Source organism: Herpailurus yagouaroundi, unplaced genomic scaffold, assembly GCF_014898765.1.
Source record: "Herpailurus yagouaroundi ecotype Mexico unplaced genomic scaffold, PumYag 182, whole genome shotgun sequence".
Lineage (NCBI taxonomy): Eukaryota > Metazoa > Chordata > Mammalia > Carnivora > Felidae > Herpailurus > Herpailurus yagouaroundi.
Genome location: NW_024412413.1, coordinates 9,277,577 through 9,295,445, shown reverse-complemented (window position 1 = coordinate 9,295,445; position 17,869 = coordinate 9,277,577). Strand labels below are relative to the sequence as shown.

The window sequence follows — 17,869 nt, the reverse complement described above, 5'->3', positions numbered from 1 at the left end:
GTCACTGCATTGGGAGTTTTCAACCCACGGGCCTTTGTCAGCCTTCTGCCTGACATTCTGTTCCCATTCTGTGAGGTGGCTCCTTCTTGGGTCTCAGCTGAAACGTCCTGTCTTCAGGAGGTCCCCCCTGACACCTGGCATCTGTCGTTCGTTTTCGTCATTCATCCTCTGTCCCGCCACCGGACTGAGCTCTAGGGGCGGGACTTCATGTGTGTATCCCAAGCCCCGCTGCAACCCCAACTCCAAAAGCCAGGACCAATCTGCTGTCTCCACCGACCCTAGGGAAGGACAGAAGCGCCGTGACTGACTGTGGTCCTCCCGGCCCCTGGGCGCCTTCCCTCCACCCCGGCCTAGCCCCCACCAGGGTAGCTATGCCCCCTGATTCTTCACCGGGCAAGCCCGTGACTGGATGTGGCCCTGCTGACGGGGACACAGCCAGATCCCTGTTCTACCTTAGTGCTCACCCCTCTGGCTTGTCCCAAACATCCACTGAATGTCTGGGCCGGGCCCCGTGCTGGGCGCTGGGAACACAGGGTCAGCCTGACTTGGAGCGCGCACAGTGTGGGAATGGAATGAACAGGGCAGGGGACAAGACCGAACACTGCTGAGGTTTGCTGTGACGGGGCAGAAGCAGGGGTTGGCGGAGACATGGCCCCTGGCACAGTGGCTGGCGGTCATACTTGGGTGGCCGCCACCTGCTCCTCCTACCCCGGCCCGACAGTGCCTGCACTCCTGCTGGGACCCGACCACCTTCCCTCCCTGGACCACTAAGGGGACTCGGGCAAAACCACTCCCCACTCCTGGGATGGCTGTTCCTCCAGGCCCAATTGGTGACTTTCCTTTCCAGGCTGTGTGTGTGAGGCCATCAGAGCCCCCCGGGGCAGGGGCGGGGAGGGGGGCTTCTGAAATGCATGCCCACCACCACCGTGGGTGGGCATTCATCAGTGCTCTGCCCTTTGAGGTTCACACGGTTCCTTCTCTGCCTGGCTGGGGTTTTCAGACCGGTTTTTGGTGTAGAAAAGTTTTCTGCAAACAAAATCTTACAAGGAACGCCAATGTATGAAATTGAGAAGTTGAGAGAGCATCTTTTTGATGGTTTTTTTTTGGGGGGGGGTTTGTCCCTGGCTTTGTTACCTCTCTCCTCTCCCCCCCCCCACCTCATTCTCTGGTCCCAGGAGGACCCCGTGAGGTTCCATGGAACCTGATTTAGGAACACCTGTTCTCAGTGCCCACATAGCCCTTTACGTGCGATGTTTGTGTATGTCTGTGTCTATTCCCATCTTCTCCTCCCCAAAGCCACCCACCAAGAGTCTGCTTCCCAGAGACAGATGCCTCAGTCTCCCTCCTGTGACATTCAACACATGCCCCTCACCAGATGTTGTTTCACAAGCACCTACCTGGTGGTCTCTCTTACAGGCAGTGCTGCAGGCACTTGTATTTGAAATCCTGGGGCGCCTGGGTGGTGCAGTCATTTAAGCGTCCCACTCTTGATTTTGGCCCAGGTCATGATCAGTTCGTGTGTTCGAGCCCCACGTCAGGCTCTGCACGGACAGCATGGAGCTTGCTCGGGATTCTCGCTCTCTGCCCCTCCCCCACTCACATACGCAGGCTCTCTCTGTCTCTGTCTCTCTCTCTCACAATAAATAAGCTTAAAAAAATAAAGTGAAATCTTCACCGCAGCCTTGTGACCTGAACACCGCAGCTCCGTCGCAGTGCCTCCAGCCGCCTCAGCAGAATGAGACCCAGCCCCCTCCCGCCCATCCCTCCACCCCCAGGCACTGTGGCTCTCTTCCTCCCTTTCCTCCTTCCCAGACTTTCCCCAGGTCCTGCCTCCAGCCCACCTCTTGCCCGTGAGGCCGTGACCCTCCTGCTGCTCACTCCCTCTGTCACTTTGTCACGGCAGCTCGCTGCCCCTCCCCACCCTGGTCCTGTGTCCCAGGCCGGAGGCCACAGGCTGCGTCCTCGCCTCCTGCACCGTAGCTGTCCCGATGAGCATCCTCTTCTCCGATCACACTGCCCCTTCCCGTGGCCAGCCCCCCCATTCCCACAGGGCTGGTGCTGTCATCCCATCTCCCTGCCCTGTTCTCCCCAGTCTAGTCCAAACCTGTGGGCTCCAATGCAGTAGCTGTTAGCACATGCGGCTATTAAACTAAAATTCAAATTAAGTTACGTTGTAAATTAGCTCCTCAGTCTCCCAGTCAATTTCAAGTGCTCGGCAGCCACATGGGGCTAATGGCAGGTGTGTTGGACAGCGCAGAGTGTGCTCTTGGATGGCTCTGGAAGCTGACATGGGCCACCCTCAGGCACAGGCTTAGGGAGTTGCCCCACTCAGAGCCTTCAGTGGCCTGGGGATGAGGCCAACATCTCCCCCCCCCCCCCCCCCCCCCACTGTAAGTGGAGGCTGTGTGGCTCTCAGGCCCTACAGAGCAGTGGATGTGTACAGGTGGGCAGAGGAATGTTCTGCAGGTGGCTTTGCCCTCTGAGCTCCAGTTTCTTCCTGGGTAAAGCGGGGATAATAAGTCCTACCCCCATGATGGCTGGGAGGGTCAAGTATGTGTAAAACCCCCAGCTGACAGCTGGCACATTATTTAAGCACGTGATAAGTGGTGACCACCATGTTAACATGAATGAGGGAAGGTAGGGGCAGATCTCAAGAGGCAGGGGTCACAACAGCCATGAGCCTCAGTGCTGGGCACTGGGAACCACTGCAGACTTCTGAGCAAAGCCACCCCATTGGCTGATGCCTGAGGATGACTGATCTGTTTAGCCTCGGTGCTGTCCGATAGAACATTCCGGGATGGTGGAAATGTTCTATATCTTCACTACCCATGGGCCTCTGGGGAGCAGACACTGATATCCTCGGTGGGCCAATGACCAGTGGGGAAAGAGGAGGCCCCAGGTCGCTGAGGGCAGGTCCCAGCTTTGGGAACTAACTTTCTCAGGCACATGCTAACCACACCGTGGGAAAGTTCTCCAGCAGCTGGCAGGGGGCTGGGACCAGGCGGAGTTCTGGAGGGGAGGGGTTTGGAGGAAGGAGAGAGGCCCAGGGCACGCTGGCTCATTGTGGAGTATGGGGAGGGGTAGGGTTCATCACGGAAAGAGCTCCTGGGCATGGGCATTGGCTGAGCCTTCAGCCGGGCCCCTGCCCTGGAGCTGTACCAGCAGAAAGAGTAGGGCCCGGATCTTTGTGCCCAGGGGAGTGGCCTGGGTGCCCCATCTGGCTGATCAAGAACTGGCTCCCATTGTAGCTGTGCATCTCCTTCGGGCCTTGGTTTCCTTATCTGTGGATAGGAGCAGCAGCTCTCCCACCGGCCCCATGGTGAACAAGGTTTGCCAGGACTTTCTAGTTGCTGGGCAGATGGGGTCCTTGGCCAGGGCTGGCCCTTTAAGCTGACTTCTCTCTGGAGAGACCGGGGAGTAGAAGTCCTGGGGACTGGGCGTCATGATACACCAGACCCTCCCTCAGCCAAGCCATTTGTGTTTAGCCTGGGGCAGAATCCCCAAATCTGCAGCCCCACTGGGTCCCAGGTCTGCCTGTCAGCAGGTGCAGGAGGCTTGGGGAATCTTGGTTTCCATCTGCTTCATTCCCACCAGCCTTGTGTACCGGAGCGAGTAGCTTAACCTCCTGAAGCATCCATTTCCTCATTTATAAATTGGAGACTCACGTACCTTCCTCCAGGGTTGGCCCCAGGAATCGGGCCCCAATTTCTCCAGCCATTGCGGAGGCAGTGCCCGGCACACTGCAAGTTCTTGGTAAATGCTCACCAGTGGCCTGGATGATGTGCTGGCTGTAGGGTGACCCTCGCGTGTCGGCTTGATCCTTATGGAGCTTTGCCTGATGGACATGAGCCGAAGAAATGGATAAAATGAGGGGTAAAGAAATAGATACAGCGTCAGCCGTTTCTCACATCTTGCCAGGACTCCGGAAGTTGTGGTACTCCGTAGCTGCCTCCTCTGCCCGTCTCCCTATGTAGGATCATGGAACCTCATATCGGAAGGACCCTTATTTAGTCCCGGAGTCTTCTGATCCCTGCGGCGCTGACTTGCTCTGCTTAACCCCAAGGAAGGACCCGGAAGCAGGAGCAGCAGCTCCAGGGAAGCTGATTTAGGTCAACAGAAGGAAGATTTCTAGCAGCCCAACGTGCTTGGAATGGGTGGTGCTAAGAATTGGACAAGCAGAGGCCAGATGGGCACTTGGCATGGGCCTCGGGTGAGGGTGTGGCCAATATTCTTACACCGGGACCCTTCCGACCCTGGGAGAGGAGTCTGGACCTCTGTGGGCTCCACATTCCCTGGGTTCTGAAAGCCAGATGAGTCACTGAGAATGCCTTGTAGGGTGTTGGGTGCCAGTCAGTAGTAAGCAGCCTTCCAATTGGCCCAGTCCTTTAACAAAGCTGGCCAGGAGCAAGGCCTGGCATGTTCAGTTGTATCATCTACATTTGGTTGTCTGGCAGGAAAGCCAAACTGAAGAAAAGAGACAGGCATTTTTAGAGCATCTACCAGTTGCTAGGCTCCTTGCAGGATGCTTGGACACCATGGCTCATCCAGCTCTCCCACAGGACTGCATGGGAGAGGATAGCTTCCTTCTTCATCTAAGACTGAGGCTCAGAGAAGCTAAGTAACTTGCTTAAGAGCACACAGGAAATTACAGCTTTGGGATTCAAATGAAATCTTTCTGACTTCCAGTAACAATGGAGGCCACTGCTCACTGAGCACTAACTGTATGCTTAGGCACAGTTACTAGTCCTTTGCATGGATTAACTCATTTGATTCTCAAAACAACCTTATGAGGTAGGGAGTATTACACCTCCGTTTTACAGGGAAGGGGAACTGAGGCAGGGAGAGGTAAGATAACTTGTCAAAATCATAGGCAGTGCTCAGATCTGACATCACAACCGCCGTGCCTACTCTGTGTCTTAGGCAGTTTGATGCCAAGATACACCTCCTGCCTCCCCCATGGAGATGGGCGGAGCCCTTGGGTCACATGGGGTAGGACTAGAATGTAGGGTAGAGGTGAGCACAGGGAGGCAGACTTCAGCGCAAAATCAAGATGCCCTTTCAAGCAGATGGACCAATTCCTGGAGAGGCCGTGAGGTTGCATTCAAAGGTGCTCCCAGGCCGGGGGTTTTAGATGGGCCAGTTCCTGCCCAAGAGTGGAGACAGGGTGGGCTGTGGAACCTCCAAGGTTTCCCCAGTGGACATTTCCCAGAGCGTCCCGAACACCTACTAGGTGTCAGATCTCTCTGCTGCTGGACATAGAGTGCAGCTGGTCCCTTCTTCCAGTTGTAGGAGTTGAGTGCCCCATGGCTGTTCCAGAACTGAGGACACCAGGGATCAGGTGTCATGAGGCAGGCAGGGAAGGGGGTCAGAGGATGGTGGGCAAGGCAAGTGACCATTAGGACATGAGCCACTGAACCACAGAGGAGGCTGGCAGGGGCCAGTGAGAGGCTGGCAGAGGGCATTCCCAGGGCTGAGCTAGGACCCTGGTCAGCGCAGGCAAGCTCAGGACCACGGAGAGCTCCATGGGAACCTCTCATCACCCGATGACAGTTGTCAGGGTGTGTCTGCACCCAGGAGGCTGCCGCCAGCCTGGTAAGGCCCACAGATGTAGCTTGTGGTCTCCAGGGAGCACCTGTCTTCTCTCTGGCCAAGAGCCCCCACTGGCCTCAGCCTGAGCCCTGACCCTGAAGTCATTGCTGGGTTGTGGGGTTTGAGTGCATCTGATTCCCTCCCTCACCCAATCAACCTTCTAAGCAGAGCCCAAAGAAAGAGGGCACAAGGAGGAGAAGGAAGACGTGGGAAGAGGGAGGGAAAGAAGAAAACCTACCCAGGGGTGCCTTCTGGGGCATGGCTACAGCCACAAGTCAGCACAAGAAGAGGAGGCCCAGGTTGGGCTGATCCTGTCACCGTCCTGGGTCAAGATCAGCCTTAGCCTCCCCTGTCCCTGATTATCTGGCTACCAGGAAGCATCCAGCCCATCCCCTACCAACTTCATGCAGGAGACCCAGGCTCCTGGGGCTGGGTACAACTCATGGAGTACGTGTGTATGGGGTTGGGGGTGGGGGGCGGCCTGGGGAAGCTCCTAGAGAGCCTGACAGAAGTTCTTTCTTCCTCCTTTCTCCAGCATCCCGGGAAGTGGGGAGCTGCTTCTCAGCCCCTCCACTGTCAGGCTCAGGTTCAGCCTAGGCTTCACTTACTGAGCCCCTGCTCTGCTCGGTTCCCCTCTGGGACAAGACAGCACCCGCCAGGGCCCAGGCTTTGCCAGAGGCTCACCTCCAAGCCTTTGCTCCAGCCATGCCCTTACCCGAAGGTTCTCTCTGCTCTCTGCCAGGCTGGGGCGTAGCAATGAGAGTAAGAAGAGTTAAAGTTTATTTAGCACTCACTGTGTGCCAAGTGCTTTACATGGAGTATTACTGAACCCTCACTTTACAGATGAAAAAGGAGGAAAGTTGTGAACTTGCCCAAGGCTGCACAGATAGGAGATGGCAGAGCCAGGATTTGGACCAGGCAGTCTGGTTCCAGAGTCTGTGTGCACGGAAGTGATGGTGAACACACTGAGGAGACCTCAGTGCAGGGTGCTTTTTGTTTGAGCTTTTTGTACAGCTCCCTGCCCCAGGGAGCTGGTAGTCCCGCTGGGGAGACAGATGTCAGGGGAGGTGAGCCCAGCGTGGTGAGCGTTGCGAACAGGACAGGGCTATGGATTGGTCTCCCCGATTTGGTGTCTCATTTGAAGTGGGCGGGACAGAAATGGGTTCAGTACAGCTGTAATTAGTCAAATTAAGATGAGGTCATATTAGAGCGGAGTGGGCCCCTAATCCAATATGACTAGTGTCCTGATAGGAGAAATTTGTGCACATAGACGTGCACATAGGGAGGATACCATGGGACGGTGAAGGCAGAGATGGGGTGCTGCTTCTACAAGCTAAGGATGCCAGAGGTGACCAGCAAAACCACCAGACGCTAGAGGAGAGGCATGAAGCAGATTCTCCCTCTTCAGAAGGAATCAAGTCTGAGGACACTTTGGTCTCAGACTTCTGGCCTCAAGAACTGAAAATAAATTTCTGTTGCTTAAGCCGCAAACACACAGAAAAGTGGGCAGGACAGGAATGCTTCTATCCATTTCGTAGATCAGGGAGTTGGGGCTCGGGTTCACAGTGGCTTTATGAGCCCAGAGGCTGATGCAGGGAGTCGGGAAGAGGGTTGGGAGAGCTCGGGATGGTTCCTCCAGGTTGTGACCTGGGACAGGAGGCACTTGGTTTCAAGGGAGGCCAGCCCTGACACACAGCAAGCACCTGAGAAGTATTGGGTGAATTTCACTGAGATGAGTAAAGGCCTAAGTTGTGGCCTCTGAGTTGCCTAAGGTCATTCTCTGTAGGAGGAGGGACTCAGACAGGGGTTTTGTCCTCAGGGAGCTGCGTGCCCAGGGCCTTGGAGGGCCATGGGCGAGCCCATTAGAGACCCCAAGTCCTTCCTCAGTTAAACTTGTTTCTCCAGACAGGTCCTGACCACCACACCCCTCTTGGAGTCCTGAGTTCTTAGAGGCACTCAAACATGCCAGGAGGCAGGAGTAGAGGTTGGAGAGCGGTGGGCTGGACAGTGCCCCCCAGCCCAGCTCCTACTCCCAGATCCAAAGTATTGCTCACCTCCACTCCCATCCAAACTGTGAAGCTTCTAGACCAAGCATACTATGGAAAGGACATGAGATTTGGGTCCAGAGACCAAGGTCAACAGCCAGACTCTGCCATTAGCCAGCTGTGTGACTGGCCACGCCCCTCACTCAGCCTCCATGTTTGCATCTGCTGGGCAGGATGCCGTGGTGAGGGTTAGAGCGAGGACCCTGCAGAGACAGCCCGTCTCAAAGCCCAGCTCTGCCGTTTACCATCTCCATGAAGGCTGTTGAGGGGTGGCCCCCACCCGAGTCAAAGACTACCCCATCCTTCTAGGTCCTGACCCCTTGCTCACACTTCACATCCAGGTCTTTGGCAAATCCAGCAGAATCTGAGCACTTTCTGCAGCCCTCTCCCCCACCCTGGTGAAAGCCACTCTTGTCTTGCCTGGACAGTGCTGGGGCCTCTTCATTGTTCTCCCCGCTCCATTCTTCAGGCAATAGTGTGTTCTCAAAAGAGCAGCCCGAGTGAGCCTCCTCAGACCCAAGTCGGGTCATGTTCCTCCTCTGATCAGAATCCTTTCGTGAAAGCGACATTTCCTGCTGTGGCCCCAGGCTGTGTGTGATCTGGGCGCATCCCTCCCTCCTGAGCGCCGGCTGTTCCTTCTGCCCAGAACCTTCATCCCCTGCTCTCTTGTCATCTTCAAGTCTTTCTCTTAAGTCTCCAATTCTCAGTGAAGACTGCCCTGGCCCCCGTTTGTCAGTGAAGCCATGTGACCTCCTAATCCTTTACCCTGCTTTTTCTCCGGAGCACTACTCTTGCTAAAGTTATTACCTGACTCGTTGATTTCTAGTTTATTGCAGTCCCTTGCCTAACTCACCCCCATGTGTGCTGCGTGGAGGTGGGGGTCCTCGTCTGCCTTGTCCCCTGTGTTCCCAGGGCCTTGCACAGTGCCTGGGACATAGCGGGCTCTTGATAAGCAGTTGCTGAATGAATGGAAGATATGGGTTGGGTGAGCAGCCCGTGGGGTAGCGTGTGGGTCAGTTGCGACGGTGCCTGTTCCATCCACTGGGTTGTCCTCCCTGGTCACCAGTAGACTCTTCATGAGTGTCACCCTACTTGGGTTGAGTGTGGCAGATGGAGGGGGGCTCAGGACAGGTTTACCATAGCTGATCCCACAGAGCCTGACCCTCCCTAATTGTGTGACGGTGGGCAAATTATATCATCTCTCTCTCCCCAGTCTCTTCATCTGTAAAATGGGGGTGGCAATCACATAGCACCTGCTTCCTGTTGAGAGGATCCAGTGAGGTCAAGTGTGTAATGTGCTCGGGACAATCGCTGGCTTGTAAGCGTCAGTGACCATCGGCTTGTTACCGCTGGGTGTTTCTCGAGGAGGCGTTCGGACAGAGGTAGAAATGCTGTCAGCTGGGGCCTAGTTTGGTTCTATGGATTTCGCTCACAGCTGGGCCACCTGGAGGGATCTAGCCTTAGCTGTAAGGAGGGAGAGAGGTGCTGGCATGAGAGCGGAAGTGGGTGCGGGTCCTGACGTCGCCACCTGCTTAATGTCCTTTGGGAAAAGTCTCGTCACCTTTCCGAGTCTGTTTCCCCATCTGTGAAATGGGTGGTTACAGTAGCCTCCCAGGGTGGATGAGACAGGAGACCACAGGTGCCGATGCTTTATTTATTCAGTTTCCTATTTATATGCCACTCAGTCAAAAAAAAAAAAATGTATTTGGAGCACTTATCAAAATACATGAAGATAAGATAAGAAGGGATCAGGACAAGAAGAGTAAGAGTGAAGCCAGAAGGGAAGGCGCCCGCAGGAAGTCTGGTCTGTGAGGCACTGACTTGCTCCAGGCCGACCACCTGAGAGTCTCCTCAGCCGCTGGAGCCACACGGCAGCCCCACTCGGCTCCTTCATGCCCAGCAGCAAGCCAGGCCCGGGCCTCATCAGGGGGCTGCCCGCTGAAAGCCCCCTTGAAAGGGGGATCCCAGGCACAGGTGAGTCTGTCTTCCGCAGTGCACGTCTGGCCAGGCGTAACGAGATCCTGAAAGCCAGCCTGGCCCGGGAACCGAGGGGCAGCTGGGTCAGTGTGACCTCGGCTACAGGAATTAGTCTGAGTGGCAGCCTGACCGTGCCCTCCACGGCTCATGGGCCAGCTCAGCCCAGCGGGGGCCAGGATCGGGGTGTGCTCCACGGAGGCAGGTTCCAAGGCGGGGGTGGAAATAGCCTGCCGGAAGGATCAGGGCTGCCCGAGTAGGTCCTCAAAGCCCTCTGCCGGGTCACCGTGGAGGCTTCCGCTGTGCTGACATCAGTCTTCAGTGTTGCCTTCTGCCCGGTGTCCGCCACAGCAAGAACTCCTATCTACCCGCCTGTATCGGGCCTTACCCCCTGCCCCTGCACCCACCCTGCTGGCCTGGTCTACCTGGTCTCACTTTGCCAGAGTAGGGCTGGATAGAGAGAGGAGCCAAGACGACCTGCTTCAGAAGGTTGCCAAGGGGCAGCCCCTCCCTCCTCTCTTCCCAAAAGCCAGTGGAGACCGGCCCCTCCCACCCTGGCCCTAGGGCAAGCTGACACTTTGCAGAGGTCAGGCCCCCTCCCCCGATTGTCCTGCCTGTCTGCAGTCAGCTGTGCAGGCCACCCTTGGGCAGGCTCCAGGAGCTCCCAGGCATTCAAACTAGAGGAGGTGGGTCCCCTTGGACCCGACAGCACAAGTACCCTGGCCAGTGGGATTGGCGACCCCACTGTTCTCACTAGCTTGCTCAGGACTCCTCGCCAAGGTGAGGCCGGGAAGGGGGTGTAGCACGGGAGTCAAGCCACCCGGGTTCCTGCCCCTGCTTTGTCACCTCAGGCAGGTCCCTGAAGCCCCCTAGGTCCTGGTTTCCTCCTCTATAGAATTAAAGGATTGAAGGAGGTGACTCTTAAAATGTTTTCTAGGTCAAACGTGTCATGATTCTGTGCGTTATGACCACGCAGCTTAGAGAAAATTAACGTTGGAATCTTCCAGCATTGAAAGCATGGAAGTTTATTGAGCACCTGCTGCCCACCGGGAACACTGTACCCATTTCACAGGTGTAGAAACTGATGTTTAGGATGGTGAGCTGTTCTTGAGGTCACAGAAGTTGGAAGACAAGTGTGCCTCTTTCTACCCTGCTGTCTTCAGAGTTAGGAAGTGGAGGGCAGAGTATGGCAGGAAGGCGCCCAAATGACCCGGAGAAGGGAAGAGAAGCCACAGAAAGGAACATTTTCAGGGAAAGAATGTTCTAGGTGGAAGGGCAGTGTCTCACTCATAGGGATCTACGGAAGGGGAAGTGAAAACACCAGATGCCAAAGCCCAGTTTCTGTCCTAGCCCCTCCAGCGACCCCGTAGGTCATCCAACCAAGTCGTTGGTCCTACTCCGCCAAATGGGTGTAGCCTCCAGCCTGCCTGCCCGCCTCCCTGGGCCCCGGGACAAAGTGAGCTGGACGCTTACAGTCAGAAGTGCCGTCTCACTACACAGGCTCATTCACGAGATAAGTAGCACATCTGAATAAAGTGTGGACTTTAGTTAATAGTAATGTGGCCATTTCCATTTTTTAGTTATGACAAATGTACCATGGTGATATATAAGACATTAGCCCTAGGGGAGACCGAGTGAGGAGTGTCTGGAACATTTACTTAAACTGTAAAAGACAGTATACAAGGCTGTCCGTTCCACAGCCATCAACTAATTGATAAAATTGGGGCACCCGGGTGGCCCAGTCCGTTGACCGTCCCACTCTTGATTTAGGCCCAGGTCACGATCCCAGGGTCATGGGATCGAGCCCCGACTGAAGGAGGAGCTTGCTTAAGATTCTCTTTCTTTCTTTCTGCCCCTCTGCCCCTCTTCCCTGCTGGCGCTCTCTCTCTCTCTCTCTCCAAAATAAATAAATAAATAAATAAATAAATAAATGCAAACGGATCGATAAATCACACTGCATAAATGAATAGAGAATGGTTCTAGTCATGACTCACTCATGAATAGACAGTGATTCATTCAAAATAACCGTGGAATATTATGTGGGGTTTAAAAGGAAATGGCAGATTTATTACTACTGATACGAAAGTCTGTTTCATCTGTCGTTGATTGGGGAAAACAACTCGAGTGCGCTTAGTGTCCAGTATGATTCTATTTACGAACAATAGGAAACCAAGAACAGAAGTGCTGCCTATAAAACCCAGCAACACACGTCAGACAGGTCAAGCTGTGTGGGGAGACCGGTCTGGAGAGGGGGGAGTGAAACGGGCACCTGTACTTACTCTTAAGTGTGTTAGAGTTCAATGTGTTTCCTTGAGGCCTGTGAATATTTTTCAGTGAAAAGGAACTAGATGTGTCAACATATCCACACCAACGGAAAAAAGAACAGCACCCTGGGCGGTTCCGGGGCAGGGCGGGGTGGGGGGCAAGTCGGAGGCCGCACTCCCTCCCTTGGGGCCTGGGAGCCCCCCGGGGCAAGTTCAGCCCTGCCGGGTGTTGTTGCTGCTGGAGCAAAGCCTAGCGGTGCAGCTGGTCGGGTCAGGGTGGGCAGGCGGGGTAGAAGATCAGACTGCAGGGGAGGAGGGGGGTGTTTGACCTGGCAGTCTCTGGGGGGGCAGGGCTGAGCCAACAGGGAGGAGGTCCTGAGCCAGGAGGGGAATTTCCTTGACGGGGTGGGGCTGGGGGGCTTCCAGGGGTACTTGGGACAGCGAGTGGGATTCCCAGGCTAGACTTCTGGGGGACAGGAAGTGACCTCATGCAAGGGCGCCCGGCACTGGCCAGGACGTTCACAGACACGGTGGCGGCAAAGGCTTCCTCAGGCTCCCTTCCTTAGGAGAGGGGCCTCGGGCTCTGGTCACCCGGGTCTGCAGACCCCCTGACCCGTCTGCTGTCTCCCTCTTTACTGCAGAATGAAGATGAGACGCTACAAGCTCTTTCTCATGTTCTGTATGGCCGGCCTGTGCCTCATCTCCTTCCTGCACTTCTTTAAGACCCTGTCCTATGTCACCTTCCCCCGGGAACTGGCCTCCCTCAGCCCGAACCTCGTGTCCAGCTTCTTCTGGAACAATGCCCCCGTCACGCCCCAGGCCAGCCCGGAGCCGGGTAGCCCCGACCTGCTGCGAACGCCGCTCTATTCCCACTCGCCCCTGCTCCAGCCCCTGTCGCCGAGCAAGGCCACCGAGGAGCTCCACCGGGTGGACTTCGTGCTGCCCGAGGACACCACCGAGTATTTCGTCCGCACCAAGGCCGGCGGCGTCTGCTTCAAACCGGGCACCAAGATACTGGAGAAGCCCCCCTCGGGGCGGCCCGACGAGAAGGCCGAGGGCGCCGACGGCTCCTCGGCCCGGGGCCCCGCGCGGCACCTGCTGAGCACCCGCGAGCGCCCGGGGCCCCGCGGCGCGCGGCGCAAGTGGGTGGAGTGCGTGTGCCTCCCGGGTTGGCACGGGCCCAGCTGCGGCGTGCCCACCGTGGTGCAGTACTCCAACCTGCCCACCAAGGAGCGCCTGGTGCCCCGGGAGGTGCCGCGGCGGGTCATCAACGCCATCAACGTCAACCACGAGTTCGACCTGCTGGACGTGCGCTTCCACGAGCTGGGCGACGTGGTGGACGCGTTCGTGGTGTGCGAGTCCAACTTCACGGCGTACGGGGAGCCGCGGCCGCTCAAGTTCCGCGAGATGCTGACCAACGGCACCTTCGAGTACATCCGGCACAAGGTGCTCTACGTCTTCCTGGACCACTTCCCGCCTGGCGGGCGGCAGGACGGCTGGATCGCCGACGACTACCTGCGCACCTTCCTGACGCAGGACGGCGTGTCGCGGCTGCGCAACCTGCGGCCCGACGACGTCTTCATCATCGACGACGCCGACGAGATCCCCGCGCGCGACGGCGTGCTCTTCCTCAAGCTGTACGACGGCTGGACGGAGCCCTTCGCCTTCCACATGCGCAAGTCGCTCTACGGCTTCTTCTGGAAGCAGCCGGGCACCCTGGAGGTGGTGTCGGGCTGCACCGTGGACATGCTGCAGACGGTGTACGGGCTGGACGGCATCCGCCTGCGCCGCCGCCAGTACTACACCATGCCCAACTTCCGCCAGTACGAGAACCGCACCGGCCACATCCTGGTGCAGTGGTCGCTGGGCAGCCCCCTGCACTTCGCCGGCTGGCACTGCTCCTGGTGCTTCACGCCCGAGGGCATCTACTTCAAGCTCGTGTCCGCCCAGAACGGCGACTTCCCCCGCTGGGGCGACTACGAGGACAAGCGGGACCTCAATTACATCCGGAGCCTGATCCGCACGGGCGGCTGGTTCGACGGCACGCGGCAGGAGTACCCGCCGGCCGACCCCAGCGAACACATGTACGCCCCTAAGTACCTGCTCAGCAACTACGCCCAGTTCCGCTACCTGCTGGACAACCCCTACCGGGAGCCCAAGGGCACAGCGGAAGGTGGGCGGCGGAACAGGGGGCCCGAGGGAAGGCCACCCGCCAGGGGCAGATCGGATGTGGTCGAAGGCTAAGGCTGCGAGATCTTCAAAGGGGGGGGGGGGGGGGGGGGGGGGGGGGCGGCAGCCCCTCCCGCTGTTTCCCTGCCTCCCTCTGCCGGCTGCCTGGTTCCCGAGAGGACCGAGCCCTTGGGAACCCAGGGCCAGGCCTGTGAGCTCACAAAGCATCCTTCCTCGTCGGGAGAGGGGAGTCCAGCCCTTCCGTCCACCCAGAGTGCTGTGGCCAGGAGGTGCCAACGGAGAGTGCATGACGGTTACTGGGTAGCCAGGGAGGGCGGGCAGGGTCGGGGAAGGGGACCCGCAGGAGAAGCTCCCCAGGCCAGCCATGTGGGAGCTGCGGCCCGGCCGGGGAGAAACCTGCCGTTGGGCCTCCTGGGGCTTTGGACCTGCAGCGGGAAGGTGGGCAGGCCGGGAGGTCCTGGGGCTCTGTAAATGGGTGCATTCGGGTGCAGGAGGAAGAGGGGACAGCAAGGTGGGAGGGACGTAAAGGAGCATCCAGCTGGGAGGAAGCGCAGGGTCCTCGGAAGGGCTGAGCCGGAGGGAGCAGGGAGCTCTGCCCGCAGGACGCCCCTGCGCTGGATAGCACCCGTGGGGTAGGGCCTGGAGTCTGCCGAAGCCCGGGGAGTCTTGCTTTTGGCTCCAAACCTGGCCTTGACATTCCGTCTTTCTTTTTATACTGTCGTCTCGTGGGCTGCCCACTCAGCCCTCGCAAGGCCAAGACTCCAGTTCTCGGGGTGGGATGGGAGCCGGAGGCTGGACCGTCAAGCCGGCCTGGGAGGGGGCCTAGGGGAGGCAGAGGTTCCCCATCACCCCTTCCCACTGGGACCCACAGCCCCAGCCCTCCACCGTCTCTGATAGAGTCACCCTTGTGCCCCTGCTCGGGGCTGGCTAGAGCCAGGAAGGGCCCACAGGCTGCCTGGGACCAGGAAGGACTTTGAGGTCAGTTATGTCATCTCATTCCCCTCAGTTTATCTCATGGGGGCAGGGGATGTATCAGTTAGATTCTAAGCTGCTGCCATTAAGAGGCCCCCAAACACAATGGTTTAAGCAAGACAAGCTTGTTTCTAGCTTAACTGTCCAGAGGGAGATGGTCCGGATCCAGTAGGGCAGCTCTGCTTTTTCCCACATACACACCTTCCAGTTCTGGACAGAGCGGTGGCTTCAGCTCCCACCATCACATGTGCATCCCAGCCTGGGAGAAGCAGAGAAGGGCAAGAGAAGCACATGTCCTTTCCCGTTAAGGGCATGAGCCAGCATGGCACGGTCACTTCCGATCGCATCTCACTGGCCGGGTCTTAGTCACGTGGTCACAAGCAGCTGCAAGGGAAGCTGGGAAAGGGAGTCTTCAGCCACATGCCCAGCCTCAGCTTGAGAGTCCTCTTAGTAAAGGAAGGAGGAGAGCACGGAGACCAGGAGCATCTTTGGCACAGAGGGAGGGGCATGGGGAGAGAGCGTCAGAATGACTAACACAGTCCTAGGATCCTCCTCTCAAGTTCAGAGCTCTTAGACGCACCTGCTCCTGCCCCCATTCACTGCCAGTCCAGAGCTGGGGGGGGGGGGGGGGGGGGGGCAGTGAGAGCCTGCAGTTGAAGGAGGGGTGAGACACCGCCCTCCTGAGGCCCCCACAGATGTTCACCCAGCCATGCCAGGATGCAGAGCCTGCCTGTGGAGCGGGACATGTTTGTGTGTGCGTGTGTGTATTTATGGGCATGTGTGCATGTTTGGTGTGTACTTGTGTGTGTCTGTATTGGGGTGTCCCTGTAAATAGATGCTTCTGTATGGATGTGGGGGCAGGGCCCAGGCCTCCCCTTCCCCGGGACCTGGAGCCTGTGGCCACAGCCCCTCACAGCTCCCCCAAAGTGACTGAGGCACAAAGCCCTCGGGGAGCCTAGCAAGCAAGGCTAAAGGGGGATGCGGGGTCTGTCTGTCTGTCTTTCAGTCCAAGGAATGAGAATCCTCCGGGCCCGAGGGCTGAACAGCTGAGAGCTCACTACCTCCCCGGCCTGTTTTGGTCCCCACCATATCCTTCCATCCCATCCCACCCAGCCTCCAGCCAGGACTGTCTCTGGGGGTCTTGTTGGGGTTTCCTGACGGGCCAGGAGGGGAGGGGGTCTCCTCTGCCTCAGCTCTGTCCAGAGAACTGTCTGGCGTGGGCGTGGTCTGGGGAGCTGGCCGCAGAGCAGCGTCCGGCCGGCAGGCATGAATCAGGTGGCAGGGCCCTATGGCCTCCAGTCTCCCACCCCAAGCAAGTCTTTAGGGTGCCCTGAGGGAAGCCCTCCCTTGGAGTTACAGCAGTCCCCCTAGTCCCTCTTGGATCTGAGAAGTGGCAAAAGAAATCAGGATGTCCCTGTGGCTCTGGGCCAACCCAGACCGGGGCCTGCCTTCCCAGCCACCTCTGCTTACCCCCTGGACAGGCAGTCTCTGGGGGCTCCTGAATCGTGCCTGAGTCCCAGCCCAGGGCCTCCCTCCTGAGGGCTTCCTCACCTTGCGCCCCTGGCACCCTCCTGCTGCTATGGGCATGCCCCCTCCCCAGGCTGGCAGGGGTCCCTGGCCTCCAGTTCACCAGCTCCAGGGCAGGGGAAGGAAGAGGGGAGGAGCTCAGATCTGCCAGGACCCACCTTCCCTCTCAGACCCAGAACTCTGTTCGCGGTCACTGCCGAGTGGAGACCTGGCCATTGGGTGGAGACAGCAGCCATCAGTGGAGGGAGGGGCGGGGGGCAAGGTGTGGGGTTGAAGAGTTTCACATATACTCACATTCATACATTCATACACTGGGAATTCTGGGGGGTGGGGGGTGGGGGGCGGGCAGGGGAGCCCCGGGCCACTCCCCCAGTATGAAAGGAAACCAAACTGTGAATGTGTGAGGGCGGGCACACTGCTGGCCCTGTCGCCATAACCAGGTGTCTTTCCCTGGGAACCACTGGCCCTATGACCTCTAGACTCAGGAGGCTCAGCCGGCCCACAGGTCATGTCCATTCCCAGGGGCAGGTGTGGGAGAGCTTTGGGGGCAAAGGTGACAGTTGGGGAGGGTATACAGGACTTCCCCAAGCAGAAGGCAAGGCCCTGGGAAATGTATAATTTAAGGACGCCAATGATAATAGTATTATTTTTTTTGTAAGGGAAAATCAATATGTACATTCTGAAATCATTTTCTCTGTAAATGGTTGGATTTCATTTCACCCTTAAAGGGATGCTTAAAGGAAAAGATAATATTAATAATAAAAACAGCTACAAAGTCTGAAAGGTGCGCGTGCGGGGCCAGTTTGGGGGTGCTCTGGGTCAGGGAGGGGTGCGAGGGGGTGGCTCAGGTCTTCCTAAAAACTTCCTCGCCGCCAGCGCCGGGCCCACGGGGTGTGAGCCTCCCCACAGACGGACGGACGCTGGGCAGGAGGGGGGCGTGCCGAGCCCCGCACCGAGGAATGCACACACACGTGCACGCACCCACGCACAACCAGGGGCGCATCCTCCCCTTCCCCACCCCCACCTGGTGGAACCAGCTGGAAGGAGGGGCGCGGAAAGACGAGGTAGGTCCAGGACTGGCCACGCCACCCCCACCCCCACCCCCACCCCTCCAGGGTGGACCTGTACCTCACCGGAGCGCCAGATGAAGGTTCTGGTGTCTACCCCCAAAGGAGAGCGGTTCTCAGTCCTGACCTCAGGGCGTCCGGACAAACCCTCCCGCTTCAGTGTTCTTACCCTCTTTGCCTGTTACAGGTTGTTTCTTTCTTTCTTTCTTTCTTTCTTTCTTTCTTTCTTTCTTTCTTTCTT

At 57.7% G+C, this 17,869-nt stretch overlaps 1 protein-coding gene across 4 annotated transcripts in view; it reads left to right on the top strand.

Annotated features, from left to right (window-relative positions):
• The window catches only part of MGAT3 (beta-1,4-mannosyl-glycoprotein 4-beta-N-acetylglucosaminyltransferase), a 31,999-nt gene extending 15,862 nt beyond the window's left edge, over nucleotides 1–16,137 (top strand). For 3 of the 4 annotated variants that reach the window (XM_040490776.1, XM_040490779.1, XM_040490778.1), the window contains exon 2: nucleotides 12,514–16,137. In XM_040490776.1, the coding sequence (XP_040346710.1) occupies nucleotides 12,515–14,116 (1,602 nt within the window). In that variant the 5' untranslated portion in view covers nucleotide 12,514 and the 3' untranslated portion in view covers nucleotides 14,117–16,137. Of the gene's footprint in view, nucleotides 1–6,088; nucleotides 9,609–12,513 lie in introns of those variants that run through there. The other variant, XM_040490777.1, reaches the window with a different exon arrangement.
• The last annotated feature ends 1,732 nt before the right edge of the window (nucleotides 16,138–17,869 follow it).